This window comes from Ricinus communis, chromosome 1, assembly GCF_019578655.1.
Source record: "Ricinus communis isolate WT05 ecotype wild-type chromosome 1, ASM1957865v1, whole genome shotgun sequence".
In the NCBI taxonomy this organism is placed as follows: Eukaryota; Viridiplantae; Streptophyta; class Magnoliopsida; order Malpighiales; family Euphorbiaceae; genus Ricinus; species Ricinus communis.
This window is the reverse complement of record NC_063256.1, coordinates 10,983,830-11,010,269: the sequence shown is the minus strand read 5'-3', so window position 1 is coordinate 11,010,269 and position 26,440 is coordinate 10,983,830. Positions and strand designations below refer to the sequence as shown.

Genomic DNA, 26,440 nt, shown 5'->3' with positions numbered 1-26,440 from the left:
TAAATGTAGACAATAATTGTTAATTTTGATTCTTTAATAAAATATAAAAAATTTAATATATATAATTTAAAAAATTTAAATTTAAATTTTATTTTGAAGATTAAAATTTAATATTTGTTTAAATTTTATTTTATTAAACTAATTTAAATAATGAAAATGATAGATATATTGATATATATTTTTTTTAAATTTAAACATATGACTTTTAAATAGAAATTATAAACTTATTTATTAAAATTAGATTTATTTAATTCCGAGGTAATTGATCCTCTATTAAAAAGTCTCTACCACCATCAATTTTCACCATTTCTATAGTTCTAATTTAACCTTTAAAAATTATAATAATTTGGTCCAACATAAATTCGAAATGGTTCGATTTTATTTCGTATGAATGGCCAGCGCTGACATATAATGCCCACAGTTTAGAGAAATTATCCAATAGATCAAATTTTTCATGTCAGTATTTGAATTAAAAATATTTTTAAAATTATCTACCAATCATTTATTAACAATAGAAGAAACTAACTATTTATTTTACATGTTAATATTTTATTTAAATTTTGGTTTAAATATATAAATCATTCTATAAATTTGTTTTATTTTTACAATTAATTTTTGAAGTCAACTTTAATTAAGTTGAATCTCTCAAATTTTATGGATTATTAAAGATAGTAATAAAAATTAAATATTTATTGAAAATATTATTTATTATAGGTAAAATATATAATTACGTTTTTTAAACTTATTTTATTTTTGTAATTGGCTTTCTATATTCAATTTTAATTCAATTGAGCATATAAACTTCACGAGTTATTATATTTAAACTATTCACAAATAAAAATAAAATATGTTGGATTAACCTTTTATGAAAAGTATGTTTCATTAATTTTAATATATTATTTATTGTACATTAGAATATAAATTTTATTAAATAAAATAAAAATATATATTATATATTTTCAAAAAACTAAAATGAACCGTTATAATTCTTCAGCTTTTTTTACTATCAAGAATTTATTTTTATGCTCATATGAATGCCTACACGAGTAATCGTAGCAATAAAATATTTAAGAGACAATGAAAAGACAATGAATTTTATTTAAGAATTAAAATTCACTAATTTTTCTATTTTATAATATTTAATTATTTTATATTTTAAATATATTATTATTTTATTTGAACTTATCTGTTTTCTAAATGACATAAAATACGCGCATATAATGTTTATAATTAAAAGAATTAGAAATAATAATTTGTAAAAGTTGAAAGATCCAATAAATTCAAAGTTGAGTTTGAAAGAACAATTAGAAAAACATGACACATTCAGAGCCATCTATATGCGCTTAATTTTTGAAATCTAAAATTTTTATTTTAACATATGTACTATATTTGACATATAGAATTCAAGCTTGTATAATTTTATGGTTTTTTCTATCAATTTATTGATTAATAAGTTACATTCTTAATTAAACACTTATTCTAATCCTAAAAAATAATATATAACTAATTAATTAGTTTTCTAATTAGATAATAATTATTCTAAAGAATAGTGTATTAATAATATTTTAATATTATATTAACTAAAAAATTAATCTTCTATTTAGAAAATGATTATAATTATAAAAATATTTTAAATATTATTTTTATTGCTAAATTAATTTTTAATTATACAATAATTTCTAATCTTAAAAAAATAGTAATGTCAATATATTGATGGTATTAATTTATATAATATTAGAGTTAATAAATAAATATTTTAAAAGTAATTTATTTATAGTATTAATTTAAAGATAGTATTAATAAATAAATATTTTATTAATGCAATAATATGAATAAAATTTTTAAAAATTAAAATATGTAAAAATAGTTAATTTGCTATTTTTTAAAAAATTATTATAAATTAATATTAAATATTAAATAATTAATTAAATTATATTTATAAATTTAATTTTATAATTTTAATAATAATAATAGAGCGGATAAAAAACTAATTTAAATTTATCATTCCATTTTGGAAACTACAATATAAAATTTTTCATATTTTAAAATAAAAAAAATTAATTAAATTTAATGGTGTGTGCATTTTCCTTAATATTATTTTTTGGTATTATTCTTTTAGAGATTTAACCTATTTCTACGATCAGTCATCCTTGCAGATAATGTGTGGGTGTACCGAATCATTTATGGTTGAACTCAATTATTGAGATGAACAAAGGCACCAAAATAAATCAAGGAAACGAAAACAGCCTTCTCGATTCACAGCTGTGATAACGCAGCAATAATAATAATAATAATAAATTGTTCCACAAAAATAATAATAATAATATGCCTTTTCTCCTTTTCATTACATGAGGACCACCCAATCAATGGAAGTGTTAAAACTAAAATCTCCTAAGTTATAAGATTACGTGTCTACATCACCCTCAACTTCCAATTGGTTCACATTCTCAACTGCTCTGCCGTTAGATTTGTGGGCCACCACTTGTCACCTCACCACTTTCCATTTTTAGCTTATCTCCTCACCATTACTCATACACTTAATTTGAGAGTAATATTTTAAATTACAACATATCTTTCCTTTTTAATTACAGAAAATGATTATATTATATTTAATTTAATTCACATACACTTTTAAAATTCAAAGTAAAACGAATTAGATAATTTAATAATTATATATTTATTTTTTCAAAAACTAGATAAAGATAAAGAAGTTTTTTTAATTTTTCTAAAATACCATTGTTAACTTGAATCTAAGATTTATGTGCATGTAATTCATCATCAAGTTTTATAAATTAATGTGAATATTCTATTTTGGTTTACTTGATAAAAATAATACATTTACAAATTAAATTTTATAAAATAATTTAGGATGTAATTAAAGACAAGAAAAGTAATATTATTTGATTTAGTCAAGCTGACTTATATAATTTCAATATATACATATATTATTATTTATTTATAAATAAGGAATAATGGTCAAACTCAGAATCTAACCCAAATTGCAATAGAGGTTAAGCCTGCAGTGCTAATTTCAGTTAAATTGTTTTTAATTTCTAAAATTCTTTTGGTTTATGTATTTATCCAAACCAACTCGACCCAGTACTGCGTACAACCCCCTATTCTGCCTTTATCCGTCGTCGTTTCTGTTCTCAACTACCAATATCTTTGCTCTCCACTGTCCATTTCATTGCATTGTTTTATTTTTATTTTTAAAATAGAATATATATACTTTTCTCTTCAGATTCAGATTTACCAGAGTACTCAGACAACACCTTTCTTTCTTAATTTTTTTAGAACATCTTGTTTTTTCTGCTAAAACAAAAAAAGAAGAAGAACAAGAACAGAAAAACTGGGAGAGAGCTAATAGTCATGGCAGTAAAGATGGGTTCTTTTCGCTATACTTTAGCAGAGAAAAGAGAAAGATTGTTACTTTCAACAAAAGGGTATTCGGAGCTAGGATTTCCTAACATAGAAGATGAACAGTATCCATCAAGAAATTGTTGCAGTTATCGCTATATCTGCGATAAGATTATTGGATTTGTTAGACAGGTGCAAGATGTTGCCGTTGAAGCATATGAGATGGGTAGAAATGATCCGAGAAAGATTGTTTTCTCTGCTAAAATGGGTTTGGCTTTGATGCTTATTTCATTGCTGATTTTCTTGAAAGAGTCGAGTAAAGACCTCAGTCGCTACTCTGTTTGGGCTGTTCTTACTGTTGTTGTTGTCTTTGAATTCAGTATAGGTAAATTCTTTTCCTATTTTACTTTTAGAATTTGTGGATTTATGGATTTTTTTTTACGTGCGTATGAATTGTTATCTTTTCTGGGTTGTTTTTATCTTCCTCTGTGGTTCCTGTCTAATGTTATCCAATTGCGTACTTCAGCTTGTAGAGTGGTAGCGTATGACACTTGACATCCATTCCTTGGCCAAATGAAAAGGACAAAATATGTGTATTCTTGTTTAGTCATGCCTGAGTTTATAATATAATTGGTCAAATTTGCTTTCTGTCGTTATTAATTACTATTCTCTATTTAATGGTTTATATTGTATTCATGGATTTCTGCATAATGTATTTGTATAAGCATGTGCACTTGTGTATCCAAGATGTCCTCTGTTTAAGAATCAGATTAATGTTATACAAAGATACATGAATTTATTAGCATATAATGACGCTAGAAGATGCTGAGCATTAGGTGGAATTCACACTGCATAATTTTTATCAAGTTGGCAAGTTGCGAGTGTAATTGGAATGAAACACATAAGAGTGATGACGATGATTTGTAGAAGAATTGTTTGTGTAACAGGAAGGATTGTTAATGTGCAATAAAGTTTCCAAGTTTTTTTCTCGTTTCAGCTATCAGAGTAATTTGCAGTCTCAGTAAAGTTCTCATCTTCTCAATTCTAGTATGTGCCATTCAAGTTTGTACTAATGACCTAGTGACAGTCGCTAATTGTCTCATCTTAGCTTTATATATTAATTTCTCATGTTCTTGAGTGTAGCTTCTAAAGCAGGCATGATAGTCTTATGTTTCATTCTCCCACATAAGCAGAGGGATTTGTCTTATTTCCTTTTGCTCAAGTTTGCTGATCTATTTTTCAGGAGCAACTCTTAGCAAAGGATTTAATCGTGGGCTTGGAACATTATCAGCAGGAGGTCTTGCTCTGGGAATGGCAGAGTTGGGTAAATTAGCTGGGGAATGGGAAGAAATTTTTATTGTTATTAGTATTTTCTCCATAGGTGCGGTTTCACATTCATTATTTCAAATCAGCATGCACCATCTCAGTGCCACATTAACTGTTCTAAGTCTTGCCTTTTTCTATTTGATCTGTGGTTCTCAGGTTTTTGTGCATCTTATGCAAAACTCTATCCGACAATGAAGCCCTATGAATATGGGTTCCGAGTTTTCTTGTTGACGTATTGTATGGTCATGGTATCTGGCTATAGGACCAGGGAATTTATTCATACAGCTGTCACACGATTTGTGCTTATTGCACTTGGTGCTGGTGTTTCTTTGGCAGTAAATATACTCATTTATCCCATCTGGGCTGGCGAGGATTTGCACAACTTGGTGGTAAAAAATTTCATGAGCGTGGCAACTTCTTTGGAAGGTTAATTTGCTATATTGTCTTTTCCTTATTATATTATTATAAATTGAATAATTTGACATTTTTTGGAGCTCCTTTCAGAAGGCCTGGTCTTCGAATTTAACTAACTTGTTTGAGATCATATCTAGGTTGTGTCAATGGCTACCTGAATTGTGTTGAATATGAAAGAATCCCTTCTAAAATTCTTACTTACCAAGCTTCTGATGACCCACTTTATCGTGGCTATAGAGCAGCTGTAGAGTCTACAAGCCAAGAGGATACACTGGTATTCTTGATTGAAATACAACTGAATGCATAAAGGATTTGAGTTTCTTTCACTTTTTCTTAATTCTCTATTCTTAAATTTTATTTGCAAAGATGGGATTTGCTATTTGGGAGCCACCTCATGGTCCTTATAAGTCATTTGGATACCCATGGAAGAACTATGTCAAAGTAAGTGGTGCACTAAGGCATTGTGCATTCATGATCATGGCACTTCACGGGTGTATACTATCAGAGATACAGGTAGGCAAGTCTTCCATCTCCAAGTTAATTACAAAAGCATTGATCGTAGAAGTAGGACTATTAATTAAGTTATTTCTGAATTATGATATCAGTTATTTTATATGTTAGTTTTCAGCGTGCCTATATATGTGGATACACACTTGTATATATAAACTCTAATCATATCAGAATATATTTCATTATATTTAGTATTAGATGTAGTTACCAGATCTATTATATTGTTTGCTCATAATGTCGTAACGATGACAAAGGTTCATTGAAATACTGAAAGCATGTTAGCTGAAGTCAGCTTCTTTCTTTTTCCCTTCTGCTTACTAACAAATAAATTTTCATGATTAAAGAAGTAAAGACTTTGGTGCTTTAATACTGGATGATATAATATAACTTTCTAAGTTTTTCCTAGGGGGAATTCTACAGTATATCAAGTAGATACTGTTAGTTCTTTTTTTCTTCCTAGTTCAGTGTTTCCTTTTGTACAAGTAGTTCCTACTTCTTGTTAGTAATTAGTGAAGAAGTCTACTCTTCTTTTATTTCTTCTTATTAGACCTGGACAACCTCATCAAATGTAGGCAGCAGAAAGGTGCATTATGACTGGTAGTAGAATTATAGTTGCTTATGCTTTTCCATTTCTAACTGAAGCAAAGCCAATAACATCCTAGCAGTGTGCTTTTGGATGAGGAAGGTGGCTTCCAATGTGATTGTTATGATTCCTCAGTAAATCAAAAGGAAAAGCTTTTAGTCTTGTGTGTCTCTGCATATATATGGAATACAGGCTTATGTTCCCTAACACGTCTGCATTGTATATATTATGTAATTTCCTGTGTTTGAATGTGTAGGCTCCTGCAGAGAGAAGACAAGTCTTTCGTCGGGAGCTGCAGAGGGTTGGAGCTGAAGGGGCTAAAGTGTTGCGTGAACTAGGGAATAAAGTGAGAAAGATGGAGAAACTAGGTTCAGGAGATATTCTTTATGAGGTGCATGAAGCAGCAGAAGAGTTGCAAAACAAGGTGGACAGAAAATCATACCTTCTTGTCAATGCAGAAAGCTGGGAAATTGGAAATTCAGGAAAGGATATGGGAGAGCCCCAGGATTTTATTAGCTTGGAAGATGATATAAATAAAATACTCCAACACAAATCCCGTAGCGAAGCTGTGCTAGATCTCAGATCATTGACTATCCCAAAAAGTTGGGATGGCCATATACCTACAAACGACTTGAAGTCCACCTTGCCTTCCGTTCTTCCTTCTGAAGCCATGTCCAAGAAACAGATCTCCTGGCCTGCGCGGACTTCATTTTCTGAAGCACTGCCGCAGGTGGAAGAATCAAAAACATATGAAAGTGCAAGTGCATTGAGTCTGGCTACATTTACATCACTTTTGATTGAATTTGTTGCAAGGCTGCAAAATATTGTAGACGCATTTGAAGAATTAAGCGAGAAAGCAAATTTTAAAGAACCAGATGAGCTACCAGTGGCAATGCCTATTGGGTTTTGGAGTAGATTGCGTAGAGCTCTGAAGTTCTGGAATTAATGGAAGTGTCAATAGGATGAAGATCTTGAAGGGCAGAAAGTCTTGAAAAGGATCAGTCGAGGATCAGAGTTCAGCCTCACTGATATGGAATTTGTATAGTCTAAATTCTGATATATAATAAATACTCAGGTTTTGCATCTGACTTATAACGTTAAGTTACAGAAACAAATGCACCATCATTTCCAGGTGCTGTCCAAGGGAAAGCCAGAATGATCACTGAAGATGTTTGATTGTCTGTTCTGATTGAGGAGTTGATATGGATTGGCAGTGGCTGGCTTTGGGCAGTTCATGAATTTCTAGTGCAACTGCATAATGAGAATGTGGCTGACTCAATGGACGATGCACATTGGATAAAGATGCTGCACATGTTGGGCCCTAATGGATATTAGGGCAGAAATTTTGGCATAATATGTATTCAATACAGTAATTCTCTCTTGCTTATAATTTTGTCAAGACGTTTTAGACAGTTATCATTCCTGCACATTTAAGCCTGTAACTGTGCACCATAACTCTTCTCATGGAGCAAATTTCTATTCGAGATCGTGTAAAGTAAAATATCATTGGCCAGGGCCAATTTAAAAACTTAATTTCTTCGATTCTCCATCAAACTTAATTTCTTTCGAGTCTTCTCATGGCTTCTGATCCTGTCAACCCTTTCTTCCTTGCTAGCTCTCTGAGAACATTAGTACAAATGATGAATCACGAACGTATGGACTTTAGATCTTAAAATCATACATCTACTCCCAATCTTTTTCCTTTTATAAACTCTATAGTAATTCACTGCACCGAAGGTAGTGGTTTTTTTTTTCTTTTTATAAGAAAGAAAACTTTCATTAAGCAAGAGCTGATTCATCCGCATCAGTATAATATTCAACAGCAAAAGGAAATGAATTAAAAGAAACAAAAACATCAGAAATGGAAAGAGCTAATTTGGCTAAAAAATGGGCCATTTGGTTTCTAGTTCCTTTGATAAAACTGAAATAGATTGGACTAAAACTGGAAGAGCACCAATAGATGTCTTCCAATGTTTGATGAAGATGATGACCACTTTGAGCCCTCTGACGCAGATGAGAAATCACATCCTTAGAATCACTCTCAACAATAATCTGATGCCACTCTTGAGTCTGCAGAAACGAATATGGGGCTTCAAAGAATGCTTTAGGCTCTGCACATTCAGGAGAACAGGACATCTGCAGACGTTTTGGGAATGTTATCAAGGCTTTCCCTCTGTGATCACGCACAACTGCTCCAACGCCAACCAGGCCTTGCTCCACAGAAATTGCTGCATCAGTGTTCAGTTTAAAAATGCCATCATCTGTAGGAGCGAACCATTTACTGTTGTGATTCGATTCAGCACTGGCACCACCATCGACTGATAGGATATCATCTTTACTTCAACACACTTCTACCAGGCCACTCTGGATCTTCAATCCCCTGATAAAACAAGACTTCGTTTTGCAAATTCCAACTTGCCCACTGTAACATTGCAAACAACTCTAACCTGTCAGAATTATTATGACTCGCAAAAAAATTCATCCAGCTCATAATATCAATCAAAGAAGAGTTGTCAGTACGTAAACCAAGAGGAGAGATAAGCCAAACTGCACGGCTGGCAGGACACTCAAGCAAAGCATGAAACTGAGATTCTGATCCATTGCTACATCCAGCACAAGAAGAGTCAAGACGCATACCTCTATGAGCTAGATTACCATTACAAGGAAGCATATTGCAATTCATTTGCCATAAGAATTAACTGCTTTGTCATCATATCAATTCAATTACAGCTAATGTAAGAGAAGGTCAGCACCTTCATTCCTCTGAACATTTTTTTTCCTGTCACACCTTGCCCTTGCTTCTAGCATGTGCAAACTTTGTTTTGATGAGTAGTATGAGCTTTGTAAGGCCTTGCTCTCAATGAAAGGGAAAGGAACCTAGTCATCACTCGAGGTTAATGGGCTGCTAACTTAGCAATTACACTGTTCATATGCATGGGAAAGGAGAGGGGAGGGGAGGGGAAGGTATTTTAGGGGAAGAAAAGAAATTTTTTAACCTACTGTGAAGATAATCATTCAAGGGAAGGGAGGAGAATGAACTAATTTTAAATTGTTTTATTACAATAATAGAGATAAAAATGATAATTAATTAAATTTTAATTTCTTTCAAAATTGAAATTTTTATATTTCAAATTGGAGCATGATCAATTTCAATTTCTATTCTAAAAAATTTAATTAGCCAAACATAATTAAAACTAATTTTTTTATTTATTCCCTTCCCTTCTCTTTAGATTATTCTTATCCATGTATAACGTAGAGAAAAATGGATTAATTATGTAATGTATTGCGAATTGGTCTGTGTTGGATCACAAGTCTCAGCCACATACATATCATGTGATGTTTGTAAACAATAGTTAATAATAAATGAGATCCAATTTTCTTTTTTCTAACAATTAGACCCACAGCTTCTATTTAAGGACTAGATAATTTCATTTTGTAATTTAAAACTCGGGTCTAGCTTACTTTTTAAATACAAATTAAAATGGAATTAAATTATTTATTTTAAATTAATTAAATAGTTTTATAAATTAGAAACAAAAAAGAATCATCTTTTACATTATAAGCTTCTACCACTACTATTATAAGAGCTTTGTAGGTAGTAGTATTTGTGCGTTGGGTTCATCGGTTTAAAAGCTATATGCTAATCTAAACCATATTAGTTGGGTTGTACTTATTTAAAACTAAATTCAATATGTAAAATTCAAAAACCAATTAATTCAGGTTCATCGATCTTAATTGGGTTTGGTTTTAAAAATCTAATTCAAAAATTAAAATAAAAGTTTGTATAAAAATTAAAAGTTCTTAACAAGAAAAGTAACAAATAAAATTGCACCTAACTATATAGATAGATTAAATGAATAAATATAGTTAAATAAGTAAAATTTAAAATTCAATATTACTTTTTAATAAGAAAAAGTAAAACTAAACAACAATTCTAAGGGTTTTTGAGAAAAATTGGTAAAATAAAAAAAAATATTGTAAGAGGTTTTAGAATTATAAAAGAAACTATATATATAATATTAAAATAACGTAATTTTATATAAATAATATATTATATATAAATTTTAACTTTTAGCTTTATATTGGGTTGGGTCGGATTTTGCTATAACTTTTAAGCTTAAAATGGAACTCAACCTACTTTTACTCGATTTTAGACATTTACAAACCATCTCCAACCTGATGTAATTCTTATAAGCATTTGCAAGAGTCATACTCCGGAATGATTACCAAGAACGTCTAAAGTCAAATTCATAAATAAAGACCTTGATCCAATACTTTATTAAAATTGTAATTTTTGTATAGAAAAATTTTGGACGCCACACTCAAGATTAAGGAAAAATGTAAGTGATAAGTATCAAAAACACGTCACAAGACAAGTCTTGATAAGTTTATAAGTTTTTATAAGAATCTAGAATTAAATTCTCGCAATGAAGTCAAAATAAAAATATTCATTAATCTTAAAACATTCGGTCTCGTTCACAAAAAGAATTAAACAAGATAAAAAATAACTAAATAAAAGGCTAATTAGAAAATTTTCTAAATAACAATAGAATAATATAATTGACTTAGAAAATCAAAGAGATATTTCTAATCATCTAAAAAGGAGTGGGTGGCCTTTTTAATTTCCTCTTTGAAAAACATATTCCCTCATTGGTTTCCTCTTTGAAAACAACGCCTAAGTGAGTGTTTCCTCTTAGGTGTCTTTCTCAAGTTTTCTTTTTGAGTTCTCTTTATTTTTTTTCCTCTTTGAAATGGCGCCTCCTCGGCTCAAAATATATTAATCAAAGTCCAACATGCTAAATTAAATGAATACCACAATTGGGTTTGATTAATTCTAATTTTTCATGCGGTTTAATTGGGTTGGTCCAAAATCCTTGAATAAGCTTACTTAAGATCTCCTTCATTCTTCCAACTCTAGCTCTTGTAATTAGGCTTCCCTTGATGATTAATAGATCATTTGGGCTTGAAATTTAATCTCATTGGCTTGGTTGATTATTTGGCTCCTTGAGCACTAACAGTGCATCATAATCCAAGATAGTTTGAATCCAACGAATTATTTTTTACTTTTATCAATTTTTTTTGAATTTTTAGAATTATCGGTTTGGTTGAATACCCTTAATTGTAAGTCATTGCACTCAATGTTGCCAGCATCATCTCTCCCATAAAAGGCCATGAACAGAGGATCAATTTGATTTTGTGAAGAAAAAAATCGATAGGGTTTGATTTAAATTTTTCTTGTTTTCTTGTCATTTAATTTCTATTTGTTAAAATTTTATTTTCTTTCTTTATTGTTTATTGAAAAACATTCACTCTTTATTTCAAGAATGTATTGTTTGACTTAGTTAAGATTTGAAGTGATTTAGTCCTTAAATAAAAGTAGGAGTTTAATTGTTAGAAAAAAAAAAAAGGATTTATTTGTCCCCTTGACACAAGTTGAAGGGGATATTGACTCTTTGTCCCATCTTTTTTCCATCCTCACTCTCACTTGCTTTCAAACAGTGTTTGTTTGGAGAAAAAGTGAAAGAACAGAAGGGAGGGGGAGGAAAAATAAAAAATGGACACTTAATTCGCTTTTGTTTAGTTGAAAGGAAAGACATGAACAGAAGAGAATCGAGTATTTTCTCTTCTATTTCTTAGGTCAATATTATTTCTCTCTAATTTAGGCGAATTGAAAGAAAAATATGAAAGTAAAAAGTATTTATATGTTGAAATTTCTTAATGGTAAAAAAATTAAAAAGAAAAAATAAGTCTTATTATTTTCGTTTCTCTTCTTTTTATCTTTTGTTTATTTCCTTCTAAAATAAAAAGAATTTATAGAATGAACAATAATAGTTACTTTTCTTCCTTATTCTTTTCCTTTTCTAAATATAAAAAGATTAATTTATTTTCTCTTAATCCAGACAAACAACTGTTACCACCAAACTTAAACCCACATATTCAAAGTTTAAATTTTGAGAAACTATAAATTTTTCGTTTAGAGGATCTATTTCCTAATTTAAATTTAGAAAAAAGAAAAGAAAAAAAGAGTCGGTTTAAGAGTGAGTGGGCTGTACAGTAACAGGAGGTCAAATCACAGGTAGAAGAAGAAAGCAACCACAGCCGTTCATTTACAATAACAGCATTAATATCGTCAAAATCTTTTATCATCTTCGTCATAATCGTAGGTGGCCCACTCCCAAGACCCTCTCAGGCGCCCAGATAGAACCAGATTCCCGGTGCCGGACCCCCTTTTTAAAAATAACCTATTTAATTAATCTAATTAACTGAGATTATTTGAACTTAATAATTAGGAGAAGTGAAATGTGGAGGTTAAAAGGTGGACCCAAACAAGAAATTTAGAAAATAAATAAATAAATGCTTTGAACTTGTCTATGGACGACGCTCAGCTCTCTGTACGTTTCCTCAATTAAAATACTTTCTTTGTTCTCTCTCTCTCTCAATCAGGAGGCGATTCTCGAGGGTTTGTCCATCCGTCCATATCCATGGCTTCCAAACGGATCTTGAAGGAGCTCAAGGATCTCCAGAAGGATCCTCCTACCTCTTGCAGTGCTGGTCTGTTTTTCTTTTTTCTCTTTAATACACCTTAATCTATGAATTTTTATACACCTGTTTCTGCTGCTATAAGTTACTCATCATCCTCGATCTCTGAAACTCGAAGAGTTATATGCTATTATCAACTGATTTTGTGGTCCTCGTCGCTCGTGTCGTATTATGATTCACTTCATCCAGTGTTAAATAGGTTACGGAGGCTTTCCCTTTCTGCACTATGCTTTAGTAGTCTCATATAATTGTGTGCTGTTTGTTGGAACTCACAACGTTAGCAAGGTAAATTTCGTCTTGTGTGCTAGGTCTTACAAGATTAATGTGCGTCCAATTATTTTTAGATTATTATTTTTTTCCTGAAACCAGAAAACTACTTTCTGCAAGTGTTGATTTTCTTACCATCTTTATTAATAATTACTGATTGATAGAGTTTGTTCTTATAATAATGTATTTCTTAGTCTTCTCGTTTCTTACATTTTTCCTGTTGTCACTTTTAGTATTTTTCTTTCAAGTTTTTGTTAAGCATGCTGTCATCATCAGCCATAGTGGTCTGTTACTGTTGATTTTATAGGAAATAAGGGGCTGGGGAAAGCTTGAACCCAATTCCTACAGTGATGAATATAAGCGCAATTGAAATATGACGAGTACTTTAGTTGTTGTAATAATAATCCATATTTTTATTGCCCTGACTGCTGTTCGTTTAGAAGCATTTGTGTCTAGAGATGGTGGATTTAAATCCTTATCATCAAGTATCCATGGATTATAGGAACACTTTTGCCAAGACTTCTACCAAGGACTTTTAGTTTCAGGCTGTCTTATTGCCAACTGAGAGGCTCATCCTATTCTGTTAACTAATTGAATACTTTTCTTGAGTGAAAAATTAGCAAGTCTCAAAGCAATTGTCTCGCTGGTTGGATTATATCTGGACAGAATCTGGTCTGCATTGTTAGTAATCAGTGTTAAGTATTGATTCAGGAAGTCATCTCCGTGTTTCTGTTTATCTTTCTGCTAGAAATGAAAGGAATAACCTGGTGTATGAGGAGGTGCATTTATTTTTATTTACATTCAAATGTTACTTCATTCCTTGATAAGTACTTGGTCGTTTATTTTGATAGGACCTGTAGCTGAGGACATGTTTCACTGGCAAGCCACAATAATGGGTCCCCCTGACAGTCCTTATGCTGGGGGTGTGTTCCTTGTTACTATTCATTTTCCTCCAGATTATCCATTTAAGCCACCAAAGGTGTGCCATCAAGTCTTTATTTTCTTTCGTATTCCTTGCGGTAGACGTATGGTTGCTTTATTAATGGCTTTGTTTTTTCTTGAAAATGGCTTAAAGTATTCACATCCAACCTCCTGTGAAAAGCTTGTGGAAAATGGCCCAGCTTGTAGTTTTCTTTTTCCCTGGAAAAGCTTCTGCAAGTCAACCCTGTGCTTAGTGAAACAGTGGAACAAACTTACTTTTGTGTAGTACAGTTTTAACTTATAACCGAGTGAAGTATGTTCAACCTGAGAGAGAAATGAGTGCTAGAGCTTACTAGCATAAACCAGAAATCAGAACCAAAAATGGAAAAAATCCACGATGCCCCTCTTGGATCCATACAGAATATTGCCATGCTCATGGAATTTTGTCAAAGTGATAAAAAAATAAACTAGTAAACGACAGAAACCAAATGATGAAAATGAAATAAAACCTTTGTGTTGTGTTTGGGCAGTGAATAATGTGGTTGGTTTGTTTTGAACAATGTTTTGAGAGAAGCCTTGGCGTTGTGTCCTCAGCAAGATCCTTGCTAGCATTATTACCTAATCCAAAACGATTCGGATTGAAACCTCAAACATATCTAATGGGTTTGACATTGAACTTTTCCTTTAGAATTTTCCTATTCGACACATTGATGCTTTTGAAATACTGCTGTCAGATACGTGTAAATTGGGGCATATTTCATTAGGTGCCTCTCTCTCTCTCTCTCTCTATGTGTGTGTGTGTGTGAGAGCACGCATGTGTCTTAAAGAATATGGCATTAAGATTTCCTGACAGAAGAAAAGTTAAGGCTGTCCACTGTATAGCTCCATCAGAGGAATCATTGTATACTGTGGAGTTGTTAATCTTGTGACTGCTAAATCTCTTTGCTCTGAAATTCCAATTATCTCTATACTATGTATTTGATGTCTTTACATAGACAGAAGTTGGCTAATCTATTTGTTTCTTCAGGTTGCATTCAGGACAAAGGTTTTTCACCCTAATATCAACAGTAATGGCAGCATTTGCCTTGACATTCTAAAGGAGCAGTGGAGCCCTGCCCTGACAATATCTAAGGTTCTAACCTCCTAGCAAATTCTTACTGTCTAATTCCATTTGGGTTTGAATTTCTTATAAAGTAAATGGCGGGTAATTGGAGATTATGATTGGCAATATTATCTGCTGTCTAAATATGTAATGGCTTGGGAATTAGGTAGGTCTCACTTATTCATTGTGCAATCAACTTTCTGGTAAATGTGACAGTGTATGAGCAGTTAGCCAGTATTATTGACCTGCAACTACTCACGCCTTTAGCTTGCAGTAATCCAGTCTGTGGCTTTACATTTGATTAACTAATTGAGATGTAGCACCTTAAACAAGCCATTCTGTTTATCTGTTGTCTAAATATGTAATGGCTTGGGAATTAGGTAGGTCTCACTTATTCATTGTGCAATCAACTTTCTGATAAATGTGACAGGTATGAGCAGTTAGCAGTATTATTGACCTGCAACTACTCACGCCTTTAGCTTGCAGTAATCCACTCTGTGGCTTTACATTTGATTAACTAATTGAGATGTAGCACCTTAAACAAGCCATTCTGTTTATTGCCAAAAAAACAATGATACCCTCGACTCCGAATTATAACTATATTTCCCATGTCCATGGGGATTCTCTTGGATCAGCTCTTCGCTATTTATTCAGTAAATTGCTGTCTCTCTTTACCCTCGTAGGTCTTTTCTATCGCTGTTTTTTAAGTAGGTGGGAAGGGTTATTGTCTTGTGTTTTCCAGGTGTTACTCTCCATATGTTCCCTCTTGACGGACCCGAACCCAGATGACCCCCTCGTGCCAGAAATTGCTCATATGTACAAGACAGACAGGGCCAAGTACGAGGCAACAGCTCGGAGCTGGACCCAGAAGTATGCCATGGGTTAATCATTCTGGTATGGAGATTTAGGATGTCAGTTGATCATTGTTATGTATAAATGATGTGGGATCTGTGTTTTTAATCCTATTATGGACAATGGAAGAATAGATTTATACAGTACTTCCATGAAGACAGAACCATGTTCTTGGTTGTTGCCGTGGAATTTGATCTTGAACTGTAAAAGATGTGTAATTTGTTGTTCTATGTACACCATTTGTTCTAAATATTATGAAGATTTAAATTAGTGTGAGGTAGGTTGCCTGCTGGCATAGTACTTTATAAGCAAAATTCTCCAGATCTTGTTTAAATTGCTGGTCGGGGGCAATTATTTGCAGTTCTTGATAGATCATAGATACAGCAGTTGATCTTTAGATTCATCACTCCCGGTTGGATGATCCATTGCTAACCATTTATTCTTACGTTTGGTTTAATCAAAGTTGAAGTGTAGCTGCTTGTATCGCATTAGCTTTACAACTATTTGTCTCGTGGTAGAGTTACTATTATGCTTTAGCTTGAACTCCTTAGAAATTCAAAGCACAACAGCAACTGTTTAGGTCTTTACCTCCGACTCTCAGAAGTCCCAACTTAAAAAAACAGCATTTGTGACTTGTGTGGAATGTGTAATAAGGATAAGTAGATCGTACAATTGCAGGCAAACCCTGATTAATTTATGATGGTTTACTATTTTGCACAAGAGGAGTTCAGCCTTCAATTATATGAGTCAATTAACAACTATGGTTTTAATTCCGGAAATTGAATGAATTACACTTAAAACGCATACTTCTGTAAATCTCTTCTTTTTGCAGCTAAATTAGCAACACAAACTTGTCAAGTCTTCCGCCTAACATCATCAAATTATTTAGTTCCCATCTCTACTAAAACGTCATTAGGAATTTATTTATTTATAATAATCAAAGGGTTCTTAAATTACTATTTCATTTTAATTTTAAGAAGATGGCATTTATAACAAGAAAGATCTTTTTCTTTTAAGAAAGAAAAGGAAAGCCCAAATATTATAAAGAGAAATAAGTAAAGGTCACGTGAAGGAAATGAACAACTGACAGGAAGTGTTTTCCTTCTCACCTACCACTTTCAAGTGTCTAAGTTTTCATCTACCAAGGTCTTTGTCCATGCTTGATCCCCAAGCCATCAATTCTATACTCCACATCTCTTGTATTGTATTCATGAATATCTATTTCATTTCTCTATATGATTACTTACCTACATATAAAATTATTATTTTATAATAATATAACCACAAAAGGCGCAAATAAATTATAATCAAGACCCATTTTAAATTTAAATAGCTACTATTCTACTATTAATATAAAAATAGATGACCGAATCTTCTATAATGTTTAATCTGTATCCTTGAATAAGACATTCTCAACTTGTTCCCCCTTTTCAAATTGCTGGAATCTAAAATGGCAACACGCTTTCTTATTGACTTCTTTTTTATTATTATTATTTATAGTAATTAGATTGAGTAGTCAACACATGTGGGATTTAACAGCCCAAAATATTGTAGGAAAGAAAATCTCCACTGTTGTAGTTATCTGTACGGTCAAATTTTAAATAAAATTGCTATAAATAAATGAAATGAATGCTTGATGGGCAAGCCAAATTTAGTAATGGATTAACTTAAATAAAATATACTAAAATCTCAAATTTAAGTACTTACCAAGTTAAATGTGTCCACCTTAATCTACTACATTGCTCAAGAAAACCCCACTGACATGTCTGTGACCGAATGATATCACCAACATTTGCAAGAACAGAAGGCGGTCGGTCTGCCTCACACGTGACGTATATATATATACATGTATATGTTTGTGAAGGAGAAATGTTAGGTTTACGGAGCCGTTAGAATGCATTTTGTTACCGCCTGTAATTAGAGGATGACGACCAAGACCAAACTGGCATGATTATCTTGTTAAGCTCAAGGGTGAAAGCCGCTGCGGCGTGAGAGTTGAAGACAATTGGTCAGGGACCAAAGGGTGAATCGGAGAACTCAAAAAAATTAAAAAGAAAAAACCCTATATTGCCACGTGTTAGTAATAAAGTGTCTTAATCGAGAATGCGGCGAGTCGTTTGAATTTACAGGAATCTCTTTTTGTAACCATTTTGTAAAATTTGAAAGCTCATTCCTGTTTCTAAGTAAGAAAATTAATTAGAATTTTGAAAGTAACATAGATGATAATGATAAAAAAAGAATAATAAAAACAAATCTTTTTCATATTTGTTTTTTAAAGAAAAAAACAAAGTCAATTCTCCTATAAAACAGCAATTCTTGCCTTTTGACTCTTCTGCAACTGAAAGCTCCTTGTATCTCTCCTCTATTCTCTCTTATCTCAACAAGCTTGCTCCACACTCATTTCTTCTTTGGGGTTTTTTCCGGTATTTTCATTTGGGTCTTCGATTTTAGTTTCAAAATCGGTTCTTTTTTTTTTTTTTTGTTGTTGGTCTGTTTTTTAACGTTATCTTTTTTGGCTTTTACCCATCTTTAATGCTATTTACTCAAAGACAGACCCATCATTTCTCATTCTTGTAGAAGTAGAGAGATGGAGGTGAAACCCCTTTCAGTGAAATATACAGAGTACAAAACGGTAACTAATAAGCTCGTTAGAGCAAATGACTCTAAAGGAACAAGAATCGTTCGGATATCAGTTACAGACGGTGATGCAACAGACTCATCAAGCGACGAAAATGAGCAGCAGCAGTCTCTTAATCATCATCATCAAAGAGTGAAGAAACATATTAACGAGATAAAACTTGAAGATTGTGTGGAATATGCAAGCGGAAAAGCGGATGCAAAATCAAGAAATAACAAACAACAATCGAGAAGAAAAATCACAAGAGACGAACAATATTACCCAGAAGGGAAAAGGTACCGCGGTGTTAGACAAAGGCCATGGGGAAGATTTGCGGCGGAAATTAGGGACCCGGTTCGGAGAACAAGGATATGGTTAGGGACATTTGACACAGCAGAGGAGGCTGCTATGGTTTATGATAAAGCTGCTCTTCAAATTAAAGGACCCGACGCTCTCACCAATTTTACTAAACCACCGGTTAGAACTCCAACCCCACCTCCAGATGTTGATGTTGATGTTGTTGCTGTTTCTGGGTATGATTCTGGCAAGGAATCTCATACTCTTAGTTCTCCAACATCTGTTCTTAGATTTCAATATCCTGAAGAATCTGGAAATGACCCACACCACCAACAGCAACAAGACTCAGTTCAAGAAACGAAGGAGAGTGATGGAAGAAGAGATCAAAAAACTGAACAGAAGGCGTGGGAACCCATTGTTCAAGAGGTTAAAGTTGAAGATTCAGATGATTATGGCTCTTGTTTTGAAGAGTTTCTTGATTTAGATAATCATAGTCCTATATTTTTTGATGAATGCAGTATACCAGATACTCTTTTAAAAGATGATTATCTTGCTGATATTTCTTTCCACTTAGATGAAGATGAAGATCTTGGATCTTGTTTATGGGATAAGTACTTCTGATGAGAGGGTTTTGGACCAAAGAAAAACAAACAGAGAGAAAAAAAAAAAAGCAAAAACAAAAAGCTTGCACATTTTGGGTATGAAATGGTTTTGCTGGGTAAATTCCGAGTGGAGTTTTGGATACTTTTGCTTGCTTTTAGTTTCTAGTTTTGTTTTTTAGTGTCTAGTTTTTAAGAGAGTGCAAATATTATTATCATGATTATAATTTATATTGCAGTGCAAATATATTATGTTTAAAAAACCGACCTTGTTCAATGTTCTTTACTGTTTATAAGTTTTGCAGTGTATTTTTCTAGCAGAAATTGATTTTGTGTATGGCCTTAAATATTATTAAGAATTCTTTCTTTTATACCTTTTTGTTTATCAAAATTTGGTAATGCATACATATACTAGCACAGTGGCATTGCCATTGGCGCGCGGGGACTGAACAAAGGGTGCCGGCCAAGTACCAAGTGGGTAAAGTGAATTTCCATGTTCAACGGTTGTCCACCTTGTGCACTTCTTGGCCATACGCTCTTGCCTGTGTTATTGTTAACCGTTCTTTTCTATATTTCAATTTGAGGAGCCCAAACCCACAATACCCATGTACCTCACAGTCTCGGCTTAACTAGTATGCTTTTCCTGCAGACATGCATTTATTGTTTTATGTATATTCAAATGGGAGATCTTTCTTTTTATAAAAAAAAGAAAAAAGAAAAAAGGATAACTAATAATCAAATTCAAACCATGGCATTCCAATGTCTACTCAAAAGAAATAAAATTAAGAACTGTGACTCCACTCTAAGTGGATATTCAAATTTATAAGGGTCTGGTTGTGATTATTATCAAGTATTAAGATATTTCTGTTATATCAACTTTTGACGGGTAATTTCTACTTGAATCATAGGCTCGAGAAACCACAAAAAGTCTTACACACTACACAGACACATCTTGGAAAGGGAGGCTAAATAGGGTTTTGCCTAGGAGACCATGGCTTGCTTACTTTCTAGAAATTCCAATTTATGACATGCCAGTTTTGCCTTTAGGATGATATCAATCCCTGCAGGCATGCCCTAGAATCTCCGGCCAGGAGAGAGGAGAGATGGATGATAGATAGACATCCTGCTTTTCTTTTTCATTTTGGTACATATGGTCAAAGATTTTGCAAAAGTTTAAGCTATAATTTGTCATTGCAGGCTTTTATTATAGGTAATGTGAAGGTGAAGTTTTAAAAAACGAAAAGAACAAAAATTGAATAAAAGGGAAAACAAGACAGACCCACTTGCAACTGCCAACTTGCTAGCCTAAAATAACGCAGATAGTTCAAAAATCAGACCCACTTGCAAAATCCAAGCCTGTCAAATTGTCACTTGTTGGGATCTTCTTTAACCCCCAATTTGATGTCTAGTAACAATGACAAAACCAGAGGTTCAATTGCATTAGCACTGTTCTTGCTCTGTTTGGTCCCCCACCTATATATATATATATATATATATATATATATATATATATATATATATATATATTTTTTTTTTATTTCTCCCTCCCTCTGTCTGCACCAGGCCAGTCCAGAAATGCAATTTGTTTCTTTTCTAGTTACATATTGGTCTGATTACTGAATTGGCGACTTTATTTGCCAAAAAAAAAAATATATAAAACTTGAAATTTAATTAGTAATTAAAATTCAATTATATTATAATATATATGACTATTTGTCAAGTGACACGATGATAGCACTGGTTCCCAGGTACCTGCATTGACCACCATTATCTATTATGAAAACAACAATTATAAATAACATCATACATCAAAATATAATTAAACAGTTCACAATCTTAGTGATGAGGTTAGGCCACATCAGGTAATTTGGTTTCACATGTTTAAAATGGTGCAGTCAGTGATATCTTTGTGAGAGACCTAACCTAACCCATTTTCACAGCTGTTGTTTAGTTAATGGTTTCAACACTGCAACTCAACTCGTGGGACATTCGCAATATACAAAATATGTATATATTGATTGCGGTTTGCAAGTGCAGATGTCTCTGTATAAAGGCAATGGCATTTAAGGAGCAACAAATTGTCAAAGGTTGGCATGCATCCTCCGGAATAGCCCATAGCAGTAATAATAAATGGATTGAATTTAAATCGACAACAGAATTTGATATTTGGTACAACCTACGCTGCCAATAATCGTCCTCTCCTCAGTCATGTGCTCAACTACAAAACAAATTTTCTATTTTATCATCTGTTTTTCTTTTTTCTTTTCTTTTTTTAAAAAAAAAAAACAAGTATTACAGAATTTATTTAAAACTGCTGGTCTTATATAATTTCAAAATATAAATAATTTAATAGGATATAATTCTTTTCGTTTTTGGTTAGGTAAGCTTTTTATTTTAATTACTGTGCATCATTCCATATATGTTTTGAAGAGATTTATCAGATTTAATAAAAAAATATTGAGAGGAAAAGCTATCATATATTCAATGAGAATTCTAGCTATGTACATAGCCTACAAGATCAAACAGAAACAACGAAAAATAAGGAACTAACAGCTAATGGACTTCTAAACAGAAAAGACCTCTTCTAAGGCTAAAAAACTCCACAAAAAATATGATTTATTTACTAGCTAAATGTTGACTAATTCCTAACAATTCCTCCCTTAAACTAATGCTTACAGTATTTAGTTTAGATCGTTATTTGCAAAAACTCCTAACAGTGCACGCGGCTTCAGAAAAATATCTACCTTAAGCGGCTTTGTCATCACATCAGCTACTTGCTCCAAAGAATTGCAATGAACCAGTTTTACAGTACCTGCTTGTGTAAGGTCTCGAAGGAAGTGAAACCGAACATCTATATGCTTATTCCGACCATGCATTATAGGATTCTTTGAGAGCTTGATTGTAGAACTATTATCACAATGGATAGTTACAGTTTCTGATTGAGTTTGATCCAGAAATCTAAGCACCCTCTTTAACCAAATTGCCTGACAAACACAAGTTGCCGCTGCGATGAACTCTGCTTCGGTAGTTGAAAGACTGACAATTGGTTGTTTTTTAGAAGACCATGACACAGCTCCCGAGCTTAGAAGAAAGACATAACCCGATGTACTTTTTCTATCATCTAAATCGCCAGCATAATCACTGTCAGTGTATGCTATGATTCCATCACTTCCTCCATGCCTGTAGAAAATTCCATGCTCAACTGTTCCTTGCAAGTACCTCAACACTCTTTTTGCTTGTTGTGAATGAAGATCAGTGGGATTCTCCATATACCTACTCAGAAGGCTCACTGCAAACATCATATCCTGGACGAAGTCACAAGATACATAAGACATCCCACCATCTGTTTGAAGTTAGTCTTGTCTACTTTCTTTCCTCCTTCATCCTTGAAAATCTTGGAACCAGGAACTATTGGGGTTTGGACAGAATTGCTTTCATCCATCCCGAACCGTTGCAATATCTCACGAGCATACTTTCTTTGACAAATAAAAACTCCATCAGATTTCTGCTGTACTTCGAGACCAAGAAAGTACTTCATTTTTCCAAGATTAGTCATATCAAATTCATCCTTCATTGACTTCTTAAACTCTACAAACATCAATTCATCATTTCCTGTTAAAAGAAGATCATCTACATATAAGCTCACAATTAGCATGTTGCCTTCTTTGTTGATTTTGACAAAGAGAGTATGCTCATAATCACATTTCTGAAATCCTTCTTTGATGAAATATGCTTCAATACGGCTGTACCAGGCGCGCAGAGCTTGTTTAAGCCCATAAAGGGCCTCTTTTAACTTGTACACTTTCTCCTCCTTCCCTTTTTAGATGTAACCACATGGATGCTCAACAAAAACATCTTCAATCAACTCTCCATGCAAAAATGCAGATTTTACATCTAATTGATGAATAGGCCAACCTTTTTGCGCAGCAAATGCAATTACCAGTCGCACCGTCTCCATACGAGCAACAGGTGCAAACACTTCTGTGTAATCTATTCCGTCTTGTTGCGCATACCCTTTCACGACCAGCGTTGCCTTAAACTTATTTACTTCTCCCTTTTCATTAATTTTGGTCTTGTAAACCCATTTTGCTCCCACTCTCTTGACTCTTGCGGGTTGATCGATCAATTCCCATGTTCCATTTTTCTCAATTGCTTCTATCTCTGCATCCATGGCCCGTCTCCAGTTTTCACTTTTGATAGCTTCATCGTAACTGAGAGGATCAGCAGCAGCTGCATACATAGCAAGAAAAGTTGCCTCTTCATCAGATATTCCTTCTCCTGAGTCATAATCTTTTAACCACATCGGTTGTTTTCTGTTTCTCCCATCACCACAACCTGGAAAAGTTTCTTCATTAATGGTAAGAGACTCCATTGATTGTACATCGGCAACATCTGCTTCTTCTCTAGCTGATTCTTGAGTTATGTCTATTGCACTATCTTCCCATTCTAGCTCGCAAAAATTTCCTGCTTCATACTGCTTCTCCCATTCCTATTTTTTATTTTCTTCAAATACCACATCTCTACTCACGATAATTCTCTACGAGATGGGATCATAGAACCTGTAGGCCTTCGACTCTTCACTGACCCCAAGTAGAACACACCGTAAGCTTTTTCCATCCAATTTTATTCTTGTATTATCTGGCACATGAACATGAGAAATGCAGCCAAAAATTCTGAAATATTGTATCGATGGCTTTACTCCGCTCCAGGCTTCTTCGGGCATTTTATCCTTTACCGCCAGAGTTGGACTGCGATTTAAGACATGAACAGCCCAATTTACTACTTCTGGCCAAAATATTTTTGGCACATTCTTCTCTGATAGCATACTGCGAACCAAAGTCATGATGGTGCGATTCTTCCGTTCAACGACACCATTTTGTTGTGATGAATATGATGCTGTCAGATGCCTTCTTATTCCATTTTCATCACAAAAATTATTGAATTCTTGTGATGTAAATTCTCCACCACGATCTGTACGCAGACCCTTAAGAGACACATCTAATGCTTTCTCAACAAGCATTTTGAAGCTTTTAAAAACAGCAAGAGCTTTTGATTTTTCTGCCAAAAAATACACCCATGTTTTTCGGCTATAGTCATCAGTAAAAGTAATTAAATACCTTTTCTTGCTATTTGAGGCTAGCTTAATTGGTCCACATATATCGGCATGAACAAGCTGCAAGATTTGGGAAGCTCTCCAAGAGCTTTTAGTTGGAAAGGAATCCCGTTGTTGTTTTCCCACAAGACAGTACTTGCATAGCTTTGATGGAGGTTTTAACAGAGGCAAGCCATTCACCATTTATTTTTGCTGCAAAGTTTGCAAACCCTTAAAACCCAGATGCCCAAACCTGCAATGCCATAGCTGAGCCACATCTTCAGTGACGGTGTTAAAACAGGCAGGTGTTACAGGCAAGGAAATAGCATGTAAAATAAACATTCGATTTGCAGACATATTTGCTTTCATTATCAAACCTTTGTCTGGATGATAAATTTTGCATTCCCTTTGCTAAAACAGAATGGCCAATCCTTTCTCCTGCAATTGACCAAGACTCAGCAAATTATTTTTCAATTCAGGGACATAGAAAACTCCCGAAATGATGGTAACAATATTAATTTCCAGGCTGATGTTTCCTTTCCCATTAACCACCATATTGGCATTCTTTCCCAGCTTTACCGATTCTGTGAACTTGTTATCAAAATCGGAAAAATATTCCTTCTTTCCGCACATATGGTTACTGCATCCAGAGTCAAGAAACCATATGTCTGTTTTGTGCTGCTCCCCTTCTTCAACATAAGCCATCAGCAGCATGTGTTCCTGGCTTTCTCCTTGACTCTCTGCAAAATTTGCTGCTCCTTTCATCGGACATTCCCATTGAAAATGCCCAAGCTTGTTACAAGAATAGCACTCTATTGTAGCTTTGTCCCAGCTTTGTCTACTTCTTCCACGGCCTCTGCCTCCGTAACTTCCAAGTCCTCTTGGTCGCCTACTGTAATTGCCACGATGAGTCACTTTCAAAGCATGCTCTTCCTCTACAGTGTTACTCATGCGTTGTTCGTGCACAAGTAAATTGCTCTGCAACTCATCAATCGATAAATTACTGGTATCCCTGGACTCCTCAATAGAACACACAACATAATTGAATTTTGGAGTCATTGATCTCAGAATCTTCTCCACAACATTAAAGACAGACAAATTCTCATCATTAACTTTCATCTTGTTTGTTATAACAAGAACACGAGCAAAAAACTCATTCACAGATTCTCCATCCTTCATTTGGAGAAGTTCGTACTCCTTCCGTAGTGCTTACAGCTGAGCTCGCCTTACCTGCGTGGTTCCTTGATATTTTTGCTTCATAGAGTCCCAGATATTCTTCGACGTGTCTTTGTTGATGATCGTCTCCAAAATAGAACGATCCAATGCCTGAAATAGATAATTCTTAGCTTTCAGATCTTTCAACTTTTGCTCTTCATGAATTTTCTTCTGTGCTTCAGAGACTGACACTCCTTCTGTTGCTGCGGCAGGAAGCCCATTTTCTATAATGCCCCAATACTCCTTAGATCGAAGAAAATTATCCATCAACATCACCCAATGATCATAGTGGCCATCGAATTTCGGGACCGACGGCTGAACAAAAGAACTCTTTGTTGCCATTTTTTTTATTTCCTTGCTCGAAGACTGTTGCTTCTGCTTAACCTCGAGCGAGGCTCTGATACCAAATGAAGAGATTTATCATATTTAATAAAAGAATATTGAGAGAAAAAGCTATCATACATTCAATGAGAATTCTGGCTATGTATATAGCCTACAAGATCAAACAGAAACAACGAAAAATAAGGAACTAACAGCTAATGGACTTCTAAACAGAAAAGACCTCTTCTAAAGCTAAAAAAACTCCACAAAGAATGGGATTTATTTACTAGCTAAATGTTGACTAATTCTTAACATGTTTTTTAAAAGAACGTAGCCATCTCATCAAAGTAGCCTCCTTATATAAAGTGTATAAGAAAGATAAGAAATATATATATTATTGAAAAATAATTATAAGGTCCACAAAAAT

The 26,440-nt window shown here is 33.4% G+C and overlaps 3 protein-coding genes across 3 annotated transcripts; all 3 read left to right on the top strand.

Moving 5' to 3' along the window:
* The first annotated feature begins 3,143 nt into the window (after positions 1-3,143).
* On the top strand, positions 3,144-7,723 carry LOC8268637 (aluminum-activated malate transporter 9). The gene is made up of 6 exons (XM_002532605.4): positions 3,144-3,742; positions 4,601-4,738; positions 4,840-5,109; positions 5,235-5,371; positions 5,464-5,610; positions 6,447-7,723. Exons 1-6 carry the CDS (start codon positions 3,370-3,372, stop codon positions 7,134-7,136), a joined length of 1,755 nt encoding a protein of 584 aa, XP_002532651.1. The 5' UTR covers positions 3,144-3,369; the 3' UTR covers positions 7,137-7,723.
* Positions 7,724-12,497: 4,774 nt separating this feature from the next.
* Positions 12,498-16,148, top strand: LOC8268639 (ubiquitin-conjugating enzyme E2 28). The gene is made up of 4 exons (XM_002532607.4): positions 12,498-12,742; positions 13,849-13,976; positions 14,946-15,050; positions 15,763-16,148. Exons 1-4 carry the CDS (start codon positions 12,673-12,675, stop codon positions 15,904-15,906), a joined length of 447 nt encoding a protein of 148 aa, XP_002532653.1. The 5' UTR covers positions 12,498-12,672; the 3' UTR covers positions 15,907-16,148.
* Positions 16,149-17,694: 1,546 nt separating this feature from the next.
* LOC8268640 (ethylene-responsive transcription factor CRF6) lies at positions 17,695-19,681 on the top strand. The gene has a single exon (XM_048370481.1). It carries the CDS (start codon positions 18,460-18,462, stop codon positions 19,405-19,407), a length of 948 nt encoding a protein of 315 aa, XP_048226438.1. The 5' UTR covers positions 17,695-18,459; the 3' UTR covers positions 19,408-19,681.
* Positions 19,682-26,440: the final 6,759 nt, after the last annotated feature.

Bases quoted from the DNA above. Each gene is read 5' to 3' on its own strand.
- LOC8268637 (XM_002532605.4), top strand. From the start codon at position 3,370: ATGGCAGTAAAGATGGGTTCTTTTCGCTATACTTTAGCAGAGAAAAGA. The intron at 5,372-5,463 runs GTATTCTTGATT...TTATTTGCAAAG, and splicing joins CAAGCCAAGAGGATACACTG to ATGGGATTTGCTATTTGGGA. The intron at 5,611-6,446 runs GTAGGCAAGTCT...TTGAATGTGTAG, and splicing joins GTATACTATCAGAGATACAG to GCTCCTGCAGAGAGAAGACA.
- LOC8268639 (XM_002532607.4), top strand. From the start codon at position 12,673: ATGGCTTCCAAACGGATCTTGAAGGAGCTCAAGGATCTCCAGAAGGAT. The intron at 13,977-14,945 runs GTGTGCCATCAA...TTGTTTCTTCAG, and splicing joins ATCCATTTAAGCCACCAAAG to GTTGCATTCAGGACAAAGGT. The intron at 15,051-15,762 runs GTTCTAACCTCC...TGTGTTTTCCAG, and splicing joins CTGCCCTGACAATATCTAAG to GTGTTACTCTCCATATGTTC.
- LOC8268640 (XM_048370481.1), top strand. From the start codon at position 18,460: ATGGAGGTGAAACCCCTTTCAGTGAAATATACAGAGTACAAAACGGTA.